At 34.8% G+C, this 13205-nt stretch overlaps 1 protein-coding gene across 1 annotated transcript in view; it reads left to right on the top strand.

Annotated features, from left to right (window-relative positions):
• Nucleotides 1-13205, top strand: part of CSMD3 (CUB and Sushi multiple domains 3) — a 596977-nt gene that overhangs the window by 401558 nt on the left and 182214 nt on the right. The window contains exon 27 of the mRNA XM_085053430.1: nucleotides 391-593. Coding sequence (XP_084909556.1) covers nucleotides 391-593 — 203 coding nt within the window. The remainder of the gene's footprint in view (nucleotides 1-390; nucleotides 594-13205) is intronic.

Raw genomic sequence — 13205 nt, 5'->3', positions numbered from 1 at the left:
TACAAAAATCCCCAAAACAACACAACCTGCATTCTAGCAGTTCTTTTTAGCTAAAAGAACTAATGGGAATGTGATATATAATATTGTCTTAGGAAGATTGAAACTCTTTTCTGAAAATATTGTGAAGATACTTATAGATTATTTGAATGGCTAAAGTAATACATTGCTTCATGGGGGAAAAATTCAAATATTGTAAGGTTTTTTTCTTTCAAATTCATTTTAGAGTGGGCTTTCATGCATTCAAAGATAAATGTGTGAAATGTTATAGAAAATTGCCCTTCAGTGTTAAATTTTATTTGCTTTTTCCTTTTGTTTGTTTAGTTTTGTTGTTAAAAAGTTGTATTGCTGACTAATATGAAAGCTGATAATAAAATCATGGTGTTCTTTCAGCCTCCAATTTCTTGCTTTTGATACTGAGGCATCCCATGACATTCTTCGAGTTTGGGATGGTCCACCTGAGAATGAGATGTTGCTCAAAGAAATTAGTGGCTCCCTTATTCCTGAAGGCATTCACAGTACACTCAACATAGTAACTATCCAGTTTGACACAGATTTTTATATCAGTAAATCTGGATTCGCCATACAGTTTTCAAGTAAGTTGATTAATTTAATTTTTAATTTGTTTTATAAGGTAGTTCACTCACAGATAATTGTAATGCTGGAAACACTTGAAGTCAGTGACAACACTTTTGACATTTTTAGGGAAATAATTGCCAGAGACTTAAAGATTTGTTGTAAAGCTATATTTTTATCTTAAATAAACAAATAAATGCAACCAATAAAATATCATGTTCTGTGCTAGTTTTGGCATTGTTTCAAGAACAGCTGGGGCAGTGCCAGAATGCTTAAATTATGATTAGTTTTTTTCACAAAGGAAGTGATGTGGGCATGTTAAAAGCTCCATCCTTTTCTAATCAGTTAGAGTTTTTGCTTTCAGAGACATTCTGGGTGGAGTTTTCATTTCTGTTGTGGTTGTTTAGGATGAAACAGGAATGAGTTCTCCAGGAACAGTAATGTCCTTCTGCCTTTTGACTTCTAGTGCTGTATCATCTTATTACAACCAGCAGGATGACAAATCTAAGCAGCTGCCTAACTGTTATTAAATCCCTTTAGACATTTTATTGCTGAAACAGAAGAAATCATTGAGCCAGGTCCATTTTGACCTTCTTTTTCCTCTGGTCAGTGAAATTTATACATATATTTTCAAGATTAGCAAGATTTAGTCTAATACTATCATGTTGTGTAGCAGTAGCAGTGTTTCTAACATGGGTTGACACAGAGACTCTGACTGTTAACACTATTTACCTCATTGTGCATCCTGTGCTTGGTAGTTGTATTAACCCTTGTTTTCCCCTACCCTCATTCTTTCTGTATTTATGACAAATACATGTGGATACATACAGTAATTTGAAGGAAGAGTGAATTATGTAAATGAGAGTACAAAGTGAAAGATATTTTATTTGTAGTGAAAGAGTGCTTTTGCTCTATCAGCTCATTTTTGAAGCCATGAATAGAGGTTTTAATCCCTTGGCTCCAAGGTATTTTTGCATTTTATCACCTTACCCCCATCTGGAGCCTGTTTGAGAGATTCTCACATATCTGCTTTCCATGCTTAGACAGGCTCCTATATTTAATGTTGAAGCCAGAGAGGGGGACCATTATGCACTGAATTTACTTAGGCATTCGTTTAAGTTGAGTGGAAAAATAGATTGATGCAGAAGAAGAATGGAGTTACAAGGAAAAGTGGATATTACATGGGAGGAGTAAAGTTAAAAAACAGCTACTGATGCACTTGCACTGATTTTTGTGAAAAGGGGTTTTAGAGGTTTATCTAGGAGAGGCTTTTCATTTGTTTCTCTGTACTGTTGCAGTCTTTTGAGTTCTAATGACAGTTTAAAGGATCCATGAGGCTTTACTGCCTCAGCATTTCTCTTACTCTTCAGTCCAGATTCTCAAAATCACAGCTATCCTTCTCAAATAGTTGATATTGCACAGGTTGGGTGTATATTCTTAGTAGAATAATGGAGATTTTTTTTTTCCTAAGTTAAGATTTTGGAAGTTATGTGAAAATAGCTACACACACAACCTGAATAACACTGTTGCTCTATGGACATATTATTTCACTAACCAATAAAGAAAAATATTTGAGGAGATGGAGGAAAGATAATGGCAATTCTTTGCAACTTTGTTTCAAGTATTCATATACTTTCTTTGAGTATGTAATGTTGTCTGAGTGAAACAGATGGTGTCTTCATACTCTAGCTACACTGTAATTAACCAACAGAAAGCTCACACAAGGGAGGTATCTGCTTTTACTTTCCTCTTGCCATTTCATGAAATTGGGTAATAGTATTTAACTGGATTATCGGTCCTTTTACCTTAAGAGGAATATTATTCAATGTCAACAGATCTTTCATGTTCAAACCCTTTTAAGACTTTGAATGCTTTATTTTCTTGTCTATTATATTCTTATTCTTTAGGCAAAAAAGTTTCAAAAATGAATTAACCTTCTTGTTAGTTCCTTACAATTTTTAAATTTCATTTTATCAACTGTTCTCACACAGTTTTGCAACTGTCATTTAATGAGTGAAAATTTTCACCATTGATAACGTGGTATAATTTATATTTGACTCTCTATAAGCCATCCAATATAATCAGAAAAACAATTTATGTATGGTAATACAAAAGGTGGGTGACATAGCATCCTTCACCAAATTAAAAGGGGATGGGTGGAAGGGAAAGCCTAAAGAAGCTGAAACACTATATAAAAAAGTAGAAAAAAATTATTTATTTAGTATCATGTGCTACAGCAGGTAATATTAGAATTGTTTCTATCTAGGGCTGCCCAAAACAATCCTTTAAAAGGCATGGAATTTGTTATTAGCTTTGTAAAATTTAGAGTATCTGAAGGAAAAAGCTTTCACGATGAGATTTTTCTTGCTCATTGTGTGAATTAGTGTGTTTTGTTTGTTTCTTTTTTTAGCTGGCCTTTTTCGAGGAGAAAAAACAAACAAAGGTTGTTTGTATCTAAAATAGTAGCACTGTTTTGATGGTTTAAACATTCATAATCTCTTTCTATAAGAAAATAATCACAGAATCATGACTGTTTTGGGTTGGAAAGGACCTTAAATACCATCTAGTTCCAAGCCTCCAACCCTCTTGCCATGGACAGAGACACCTTTCCCTAGGCCAGGTTTCTCAGAGCCCCATCCAACCTGGCCTTGAACTCTGCCAGTTATGGGTCACCCACAATTTCTCTGGGCAGCCTGTTCCAGTGTCTCACCACCCTCATAGTAAAGAATTTCTTCCTAATATCTAATGTAAACCTTCTCTGTTTCAGTTTGCCCCTTGCCCTGTCACCACATGCCCTGGTCAAAAGTCCCTCTCCATTGTTTCCCTCCTCTCTCTATTGGCTCCCTTCAGGCACTGGAAGTCCACAACTAGGGCTCCCTGTAGACTTCTCTTTTCTGGACAGAACAACACCAATTCTCTCAGCCTTTCATCACAGAGGAGGTGTGCCATCCCTCTAATCATCTTGGTGGCCTCCTCTGGACTCACTCCAACAGGTCCGTGTCCTTCTGGGCTGGGGACCACAGAGCTGGATGCAGCACTCCAGCTGGGGTCTCGCAAGGCCAGAGTAGAGGGGCAAGAAACTATTTATTTTATGCTGAACTAAAGAATACTGGAGACCTTTTTATGGTTGACAGGGATTTTTTTTTTTTTTTAATTTAATGCTATTGTACATTACTCGGAGAAGAAGAATTGAAAGTGATGAATTTCTGATGAAATAAGGGAACTCAGCCTGATTATGCTTCTCTACTTTCCAACAGTACGAATTATACAGGGCTAGTGAAAGTACAGTTTCTTTTACACGTGTTCTGTAAACCAAGAAATAAATGACTTCAAATCTCATTACTAGGCAGAGCAGAATTTTGGTCTAACATGTCTTTTGTCTTTCATGTGTCTTTATGATTTTCATTTTTGTGTTGGACCTTTGCAAATGACCATGACAGTATCTCTTAATTTAAACATTACAGGTTTTCAGTTTCTGCAGTCTTCCTTGAGACTACAATGAACTACACATGACACAAAACAGAGCCCACAAATCCTAAGAATCAAAATAGCAAAAGATGTGTTATAAAACAGAATATTTCAAAAACTTTGTATAGATGTGTAAAAGGAAAATGAGAACCCCTGGTGATTCAACAGTAAGATTATATTATGAGGATTTTGGAATATGTCTAAATGGCATGTGAGTAATGTAGCTTTAGAACAAATACCAGAAGTCTATCCTTAAACTGGGAGAAGAGTGAGAGTTTGACAACAGGCCAGAAGCAATATGCAGTCAGGAAATACCTGTTACACCATATTTTCTCTGAACTGTCAGAGACAGAGCATGAAGAGCCCAGTACATACTGGAAAAACACCAATGAAATCAGCAGTATTTTTTTCTGAACAGTAAATTCTGCACAAAATAGAAAATTAGACCTTCAAGAAAAGTGAAAGAGAAAGAAAAGGGAACAGTCATGTATTTGCCAGAGATATGAGCTGTATATCTCGGGGTCAGAACAAAATATTAGGCTTAATGAAACATTTTCATCAGCTGACATTGCTTCGTGTCACCAAGATGAAAGTAGTAGCTGTGAAAAAAAGAGAACTGAAAGCACTTGAGTAGGAACAGTAAAATGCAAAACATTTGATGATAATAACTGTCTGTGTTTTAAATAATATTTTTAATCACTTTAGTATGTGTGAAGCATGCAATATCAGATCAGATCCTACTGAGGTTAATCACATTCTTTCCATAGATTTCAATGGCCTTTAAATCTGGTATTACAGGGAACTTTACTCTCTGCTAACTCTAACATTTCAGGTGCCATTTATCTTTTATGCAGAAAGAAGGATCTGTATTTATCTTTCATAGGCCATTATTTCACCTCTAATAGCTGCACCACTCAGTCACTCACCATTACAGAATACATTCTTCCTGAGTCTAAGAGTGCAGTCATATTTCTGACTAATTAAACATCACACAGTAGAGAGCATTTTTGAGCATATAAAGCAGCCAGTGTGGAACTAACCTGTAAATATTTTTTGAGTATTGAGAGTTTTTTTTGTAAATAGATGCTCTAGCAGCATTTTATATCATGTGACAGCAATTTCTTATATAACAGGATATACCTTAAAATGCTCAGATTTTCTGTCAAACTGCAGCTGCTCCTCCTTATTTTAAGGGTGAAAAGCCCTTTGGAGTTACTTGCCTCTATACACTGCAGAAAAAGCCTAGAACACTGGAGGCAGATACCTGCTTGCATGGCTTCAGTCTGACTATTAATTTCCAGTCTAGAATTTTAATGCCTCATGTTGCTTACTTTAGTGGCTGTGATGACTAAATGCTTACAAGTCAGCTTTCTATATTTATGATTTAAAGCCACACTGTTCTCTAAATGTTTTGTGTTCAAGTTTTTTGTTGTTGTTTCCATTGTTGTCTTCTTGTTGTTTTGTGGTGAGATTTCTTTTGTTCAAAGACAGATCTATTAAATACAGTTACATTTAGGAAGATTCTTTTGATACTGAACACCCTCCTGTATTTTTGGTCTTTTCTTCAGCTTTCCAGTAACAAAGATCTCTACTTATGACATATTTACCCTGAAGGTGATTTGCAAATGCATATGGGGAATTCTACTGGTTTCCTTCTCAGACTGCTGTTTTCTACCACTGCTGGTGTAGGGATAACTTCCTAACATAAACTTTCACTTTTCTGATGTCCTTAAGATAGGATTTATTCTTCCTTGTGTCTATTCCATAGCAGAAAGGACTTTTAATCTGAAATATTTTCTCACACTGATTTGCTGATTTCTTTCAGCTTGGAGAGGAATTATTTGGATTTAGATATTTCAGGAAGACTACTATCCTATCAGACATATCTGTGAATTTACACTTGTAAATTCGGTCCAGTGGTTTTGTTTTAGGTTTGCAGGGGGTGGCGTTGGTGTGTGTTTTCTTGTTTGGTACTGGGATTTTTTTTGTTTGTTTTGGGAGTTGGGGTGGGTTTGCTTTGTTTTTAACATCAAGAAGCTTACAGGAAAGAAGCGATTCAATAGATTTGTTTCCTTCCATCACCTGTTGCCTTTCTTTTGAGAAGCAGATGTTAGTAAAAGGAATGAACATTTATGTGTTTCAATGACAAAAATGTCATTCCTGCCACAAGTTTGCAAATGACAATAACTTCTGAGTAGCTGCCATCACTAATTCTGTAGCATAGAGGGCATGTGTGTTTTATTCTGGCAAATACTCAGTGTAAAATGTCCTGGTAATGGCTTGTAGCTAGAGAGACCTGGAGTTATGGTATTATTAAATGAAAGCTGAAAGGAAGTATCAAAAGAAATTGGTGACATTATAAGCAATTTTGACATTATAAATAAACAAATTATCCTCTCAGATGTGTCACCATAAAAGTAACTTATTTTGATTGTATTGAAGGTTGAAATTCCTGATTTCAAGCCCCATGCAATCTAGTTTGTCCAAACTCTTTTGATTTGTATCAATAGAAAGTCTTCTCACTTGCCCTAAATTTACATATGTAAAGTTGATTTTGACTTGTGACATGGCACTTCAGAGAGCTCAAGCTGATATGGTTCCAGATTTGGACTGTCATGCGTCTCAGTTAATATTTTAATTTCTTATTTTAATTTTATATGTGGTAAAGCTGTTCTTTGAATCTGAAAAATCTGATGTTATGTCTACTAATAAAAAGTAATAACATTGAACACTGTGCTTTAGGTTTTTAATATAAAATTTTCAGGTTTAATAGGTTATTTTACTTGCAGAAGAAGTCCATTACAGTTATTTATAACTGTGCATTCAGCAAAGTAAATTTGGAAGTGCAAAAGTGTACTTGTGTGGTTCTTAAAACTATAAATAAAATTACTTTTCTATTTCAGAAAAGATTCTCTAACTTCCTCATCAGTTCTTTTTCTTTGGTTAATCCAATCTCTTTCATTGAATTCTTTCAAGTCAAATACTGATCAAAATAGACCACCAGACAGCCAAATATTTACATAATATTACAAATCCTCACAATTAATTCAACTAAGATACCTTGAAGATTTAATTAATAGCATGTATTTTATTTTCTGTTTTTTATTCATCACTAAATGTATTGTCAGAAGTATACAGGTTGCACTGTTTTGTGTAACAGTTACCTTCCTAATATTTAAGCATGACACCAATAGAACAGCATTACAGTTTAGTCTATATCTACATACACAATTGTATGATTTTATTCAAAGTATCAAATAATAGAATGTGGATATAAGGAAGCCTGATGATCAAATAACCTATGCCTAATAATATAGTTTGCCTCTTTACACTCCTTTAGGACCAAAGTTATGTGACTCCATTGACTGGATGAGGAGTATAATATCAATTAAGCTTTCCTTCCTTTGTATTTCCTTTGCTACCAGTAAGTGAACAAAACTAGATGAGACCAAGACTTACAGCATTTTGTCTTCTATGTACAAAGAATCATAACCCAAACCACTTGTCTTGGGAAGATTTCACCCCAAAAATTAGTTTCTGCATTCATATGCTACATTGATTATTCAGTAGTCCTTATTTGCGGTCTTATATAGAACAACAAGGAAATTACTGTGTGACTGATAAATTCATCACTTGATGTTTATAGGATTTATTTTGATGAAACCATGTAAAGGTGACATGTTGCACACCTTTAAATGTATGTGGTGTTCATCTTTCAATAAGTTCTGTACATAGGACAGTAGTATATTGAGGTGGGCTTGCAGAATTCTCTAAAATGGTATCTTGCTAGGTATTTGACATAAAAGACAAGAAAAGTGTGTAATTGGCATTCAAGCACATGACTGGAGATGCCATTTTCCTATGGTAGATAAATTAGATGCCATAGTTATTCTGCTCTCTGGTGTCACTGAGAAATTCTGGTTTTGTGTTAATGCTACTTTGGAGGTAGGTTTTCTGTTTATCACTATCAGTATCAGTAGTTTCCTTTGTTTATCATTGAGGTGCCAGCCTTTATAGATTCATGCATATACATATGCATGCACAGATGATGGGATCTTTCTTGCAAGTACAAGTACATCTTTAGGACTCTTACCCTATTTCTACTTTCAGATTACAGTAGAGTTCACAAATGTACAGGAGAGACAACTGTTTTGAGACTTATTTTCTGTTGTCCAATGTCTTATCCTCTTCTCAGTTTTACATCTCCCATTTACAGTCAATGAGTGTAACAGAAGCACATATTCTATTGCGTGTAATCAATACCAAACAAAAGACAGGTGTTTTGGAGGTTTTCTTGTGAACTTGTACTTGAATGAACATCACAGAAATTTTATCTAGAGAGAAGTAATATTTTGAGAGAATGGCATATATATATCCACAAACACACACACACATACACACACACATATATATATGAATCATTAATGTTGGAAAAGACTTCCAAGATCATCAAGTCCAACCATCAATGTGGCATGAACACCACGTTACAATGCAGTAGACTTTAAGTTTGTCCGCTCATTGTTCCTACTTTCTGTCTTACCTCATTTATGGCCAGGGATAGCTGTTTTGTAAAAGGGAGATTTTTTGCTGCTGTTTTATTGCCAAAGAAATTTTAATTTTTTTCTTAACAGCATTCCAGTAATCTGCCTGATCTCATAATTGACAGATATTGAAAAGACTCTTGACTGATGAATGCTCATCTTTCAGTCCTATATGTATGAATGTGGAAAAAATTATCTGTGGACTGGTGTCTTCAATTACTGACTGGATGTATTCAGACATGCTGGCTGAAATATAATTCATTTGCACAAATGGATTTTAAAATCTTTCAAAAGTATAAATCTAAATATAAAATCCTTATTCTTATTTATATTCCATTTTTGTTTTGGTAAGATGTAATCTGTAAAATGCTGAAGAAAACATAAGCTATGTTTTGACAATGTTCTGTATTTTTTTTTTCAAGTGATTATAGTAAAATGGTTTCCTCAAAAGAAAAAAATCATTGCCTAAGCAAAGATCAGAGTAATGACATTCAAGTGTATGGACAGAATGTTACCAAAAGAATGAGACCAATTCTAAATGAATGCCAAACTTATAAATTACAGTACAGTCTCCACTCCCCAAACCCAAACAAACAAATAAACAAACAAATAAAAAGAATTAATGGAAAAATTTAACAGAAATTTAAAATTCAGACTGATTAAAGATTTGGCCCTATCTATAAGAACTATCCTAATATTCTTGGTGTTTTGAAATTACAAAGCTATAATGAATGAATATGATTTATGAAACTAAAAGACAAAATAAAAAATTTTAGTTTTAAGATAGGAACAATTTTCCCCTCTCTTGAGATGATTTCAGTTAGAGGACAAGGCAAACCAGAAGTGTTTTCCTCTGTTGTACAACCCTGTCCTTAACAGTTCCAACAAGCCAGGTTGCACACTATTCTGCAAACGAATGAAACAGACTTACTTTACCTCAAATCATTTTAACAGTCTTTTTAGTAGAAATTATATTAAGAACTGAATGACTATTGGTAAGATTTTTCACTGCATGAGCAGCCCTTGTCTGTGGTCCAAGATCCTCAGAATTTCTCCTTTTTGAGAAGCTATTTCTATCTCACAGGATTCATATGCATACATAAAGAAATATGTCATGTGACATAGGGATGGGTCTGGTATAAAAAGCTTTAAAGAACCAGAAGGTTCCAAAAAACCCCAGGCCCTAAACATGCAATCTAAATGAAATTAAGATTTTCAAAACATTTCTTCCCAACTGGAATGCATTGCCAGCAAGATTACTTATTGTCACAGTATCCATTTTCTGCTGAGTTTCAGAAATTATCTGAAACCATACCTCAATTTATTTATTTGGGCCTGGGTTTTATACTCAGTGCCACAGCTATGAGCAAATGCTTAAGAAACGATACCTGTTCCAAACTGAAGAATTCATATTTATGGAAAAATATTATTACTTGTGAACTGGGAATAAAATAACTCATAAGCTTGTAAGGACACGGTAAGAGAAGTGTAGTACTTTGGATGTTTTTAACAACTAGTATAAACTGACAACAACAAAAACAATAAGACAAAATAAAATTGTATTTTTTCATTAAACCTGCATCAGTTATCTCTCTAAGAACTACAGTGTATCTAGCAGTAAGATACATAACCTATCCTTTCTGGGTATAATCAGATAATGTCCCTTAAAAAAGAGCTTGATATCCACTGTTCTGTTCACCACCCGCTCCCCCCCCAAAAAAAAGAGACTATACCAGGTTACAGTGTAAACAAGAATTTTAAAACAAGTTCAGATGACATCTGAGACAGAGTCAAGCTGGTGAACAAACCTGTTCTGATTGTGTTACTGTGGGGTGTGTAGCTGCGAAGGAGCCTTGGCCCCAGCTCTGTGCAAGTGTTGGTCCTGGAAACTGAGACATTTCCTTAACACAGAGACTTGCCTAGAAAACCCTGGTTGTGCAAGATGTTAAACTTTTTTTGTTGAAAGGATCCATTGTCCCAAATGAAATTCTGATTCTGTGCTTCATTTTTAATATTTTCCCATTTTAATCTTTAAACAATAACTGACAAACTTAGATGGAATCCATGAAGTCATGTAAAATCAACAAATGGATTATTTGGTTAGAATTTACTTAAGAATTATAACAACTATGCTTCTAAATCTTTGTTAGATCTACAGCAGAAAGAAAAGTTAAAAATAGATTAAAAAAATGTTATCAGCAGTGCTTCTGTTGGTAGAAGACAATGAAAACACTGTAGATAATTTATTCTTTCTCTTTCAGGAAAAGTTGTATAGAAGGTTGGATTTGAGATAGCAAATACCAGGCTGACCTGGTTCTCAAACAGCATTAGAGATGCAGAGAGACTGCAGTGTCCATATGGGTAAAGGTATTATGTGGGTTCTGAGGCAGCTTGAATTTTGAAGGTGCAGTCTGTCAGGATTGGTTCCAGCTGCTGCAAGTTTGAAAGACCAGCAGTAACAGAAAGTGTTTATCTGAAGTGATAGGAGTTTGAGAATATCTTGGATTAAATAAGTTAATAATAATACTTTTGGCATGCTGTGTGCTATGAACAGCTTGAAATTTGGAAGGCTTGAAGCTTCTGGCCTGATTGTGTGCAGTGGGGGAAAAAAAGAGGAAAAGAAGACAAAAAGGAAAAAGAAAGAAAAAAAAAGAGGTTTCTTTTTTTCCTTAATTCTTTAGGGTTGAGATTCAGACTATTTAATGATATTGGACTTGGCACACATTAGAACATTAAATTTAGAAATGTCTGTTAACACCAAAAAATCCCAAGGCATTTATTATATTGTTTCCAGCATCAGTGGAAACCTTACAACCCTGTCACACTTTCAATGTCATGTTTCAAGGTCGCTTTCCTGCATGAAAATCGAGCTGTCCTTTTAGGGAATTTCAGACACCTATTAAATTGCCTGGGCTTATGAACTATCAGAGACTTTTTGACCCCAGCAGTAACTTACTATTTTTGAGACAGGAATGATCAATTTAGAATATTTAATTATCTGGTTTATGGATTAAATATTCTTTTGCATATTTTGTATCTAAAAATTGGTTTTTTACCCCACTTGAAGGACACTTGTAGATAGATACTTGTTTGCATCTTTTCTGGCTGTGACTGAATGCTGGTTTAATGGCTTCTCTGGCTCTGCAGGAGCATTTGCACAGTACTGTACAGCTCGTAAAGAGATTATTTAGGCTGCTCCCTCATCTCCACTGCTTAGAACATATGTATCTGTTTATATAAATGCTCTTAGGACACATCCAAACAGTTGTGGAGGGAAGGGAACTTAATTTTTTTGCATGGCTTGGCTACTAAGATTCTAAAGATTCTTCTCTACTGTCTTTGAGTCATCTAGCAGGAATGGGGTAAGATAAGCAATTCTCCAGAGTAAATACTTGTGCCTGTGGAATGGTACTTGTTTTTTGGAGGATTGGTGGTCTCACATTTAAAGAAAGAGAATTAAAATTAGAGAATATGGCTATTTGAGATACTAAGTCTTGCCTATGGTTCCTTTGGTTATTTCTGTGTTAGCACATCACATAGAAGTAAGAGGAGCTGATACATAGATTGAAACAGCTGGTACTGAACTACTGCTGGCAACACTGGTCAGAGATGTTCTTAGTTCAGAGCTGTTCTACCATAGTTCAGTAGTGTATCTTCCAATTTAGCTTAATCCAAATGAAAACAATGCATCTGCTTCAAAACCATGCCCCATTGCAAACCAAAACACAATCTGGAGTTTTATTTTACAAACACACTCAGCCCAGAAGTGTGTAATAATTACATTGCAACACTTTCTGTCACTCTGAAAATGTAGAGAGAAATACAAGCTCTGTGTGTCTAATATGTTCACTAATCTTTCACCTGCTGGATAGTTTGAACATGAGGAACATTCATCCCCATCCTGGAATTCTTGATCAAGAATTGTCTCTTAATTCTTTCCCTAGCCCAAGTGGTTTGACTGATTGCAATGTGATTACTCTAAGCTAGCAGTGCAGAGAGTAAAAATAAAATAGGTTTCTGCATTTCTCTACCTTCATCTGGGTAAAAAAGCTCTCAGATGATGACACACAGGTTTATGCTACACACATAGTCATTCTTGCACCTGTTACACTGCATATATTAGGTAATAGACACATTTGAGATCTGTCTATTTCCCATAAAAATGTAGTTGATTAGGAATTAAATGGATTACATTTACAAATCACAGCTTACTAGTTATTCAAGAAAATATTTCCTAAACTCTGAGTTTCCAATTATTGTAATAGAATAAAACATGACGTATTCCTTTCTTACCTTTTGATTCCAATACATTACAAAGAATGTTAGTGCTTATACATGAACTTACGGGGAATTGCAATAGCCCACTCCATTTATTTTGCAGAAAGCTTTCATTGCAGGTAAGATGGCAAAAACGTCAGGGACTTTATAATTACAAAAATTTTTGCTTACTCTACAAATTTTCATGGGGAATGATGAAGGCAGTGATTGAGGTGCCTGAATATATAATAGGAAAAAACCCACACTTCTTGTGCTGGAATATGCAGTTCATAAACAGTATTGACACTTCAAAAGGAGAAAAAAATAGGCTGAAGGTAGGTAATGAAAAGAAATATTAAAGAAATA

Source organism: Lichenostomus cassidix, chromosome 2 (genome assembly GCF_008360975.1).
Source record: "Lichenostomus cassidix isolate B80296 chromosome 2, HeHo_3.0, whole genome shotgun sequence".
In the NCBI taxonomy this organism is placed as follows: Eukaryota; Metazoa; Chordata; class Aves; order Passeriformes; family Meliphagidae; genus Lichenostomus; species Lichenostomus cassidix.
The sequence above is the reverse complement of the archived record's forward strand: the minus strand, read 5'-3'. Positions and strand labels throughout refer to the sequence as shown.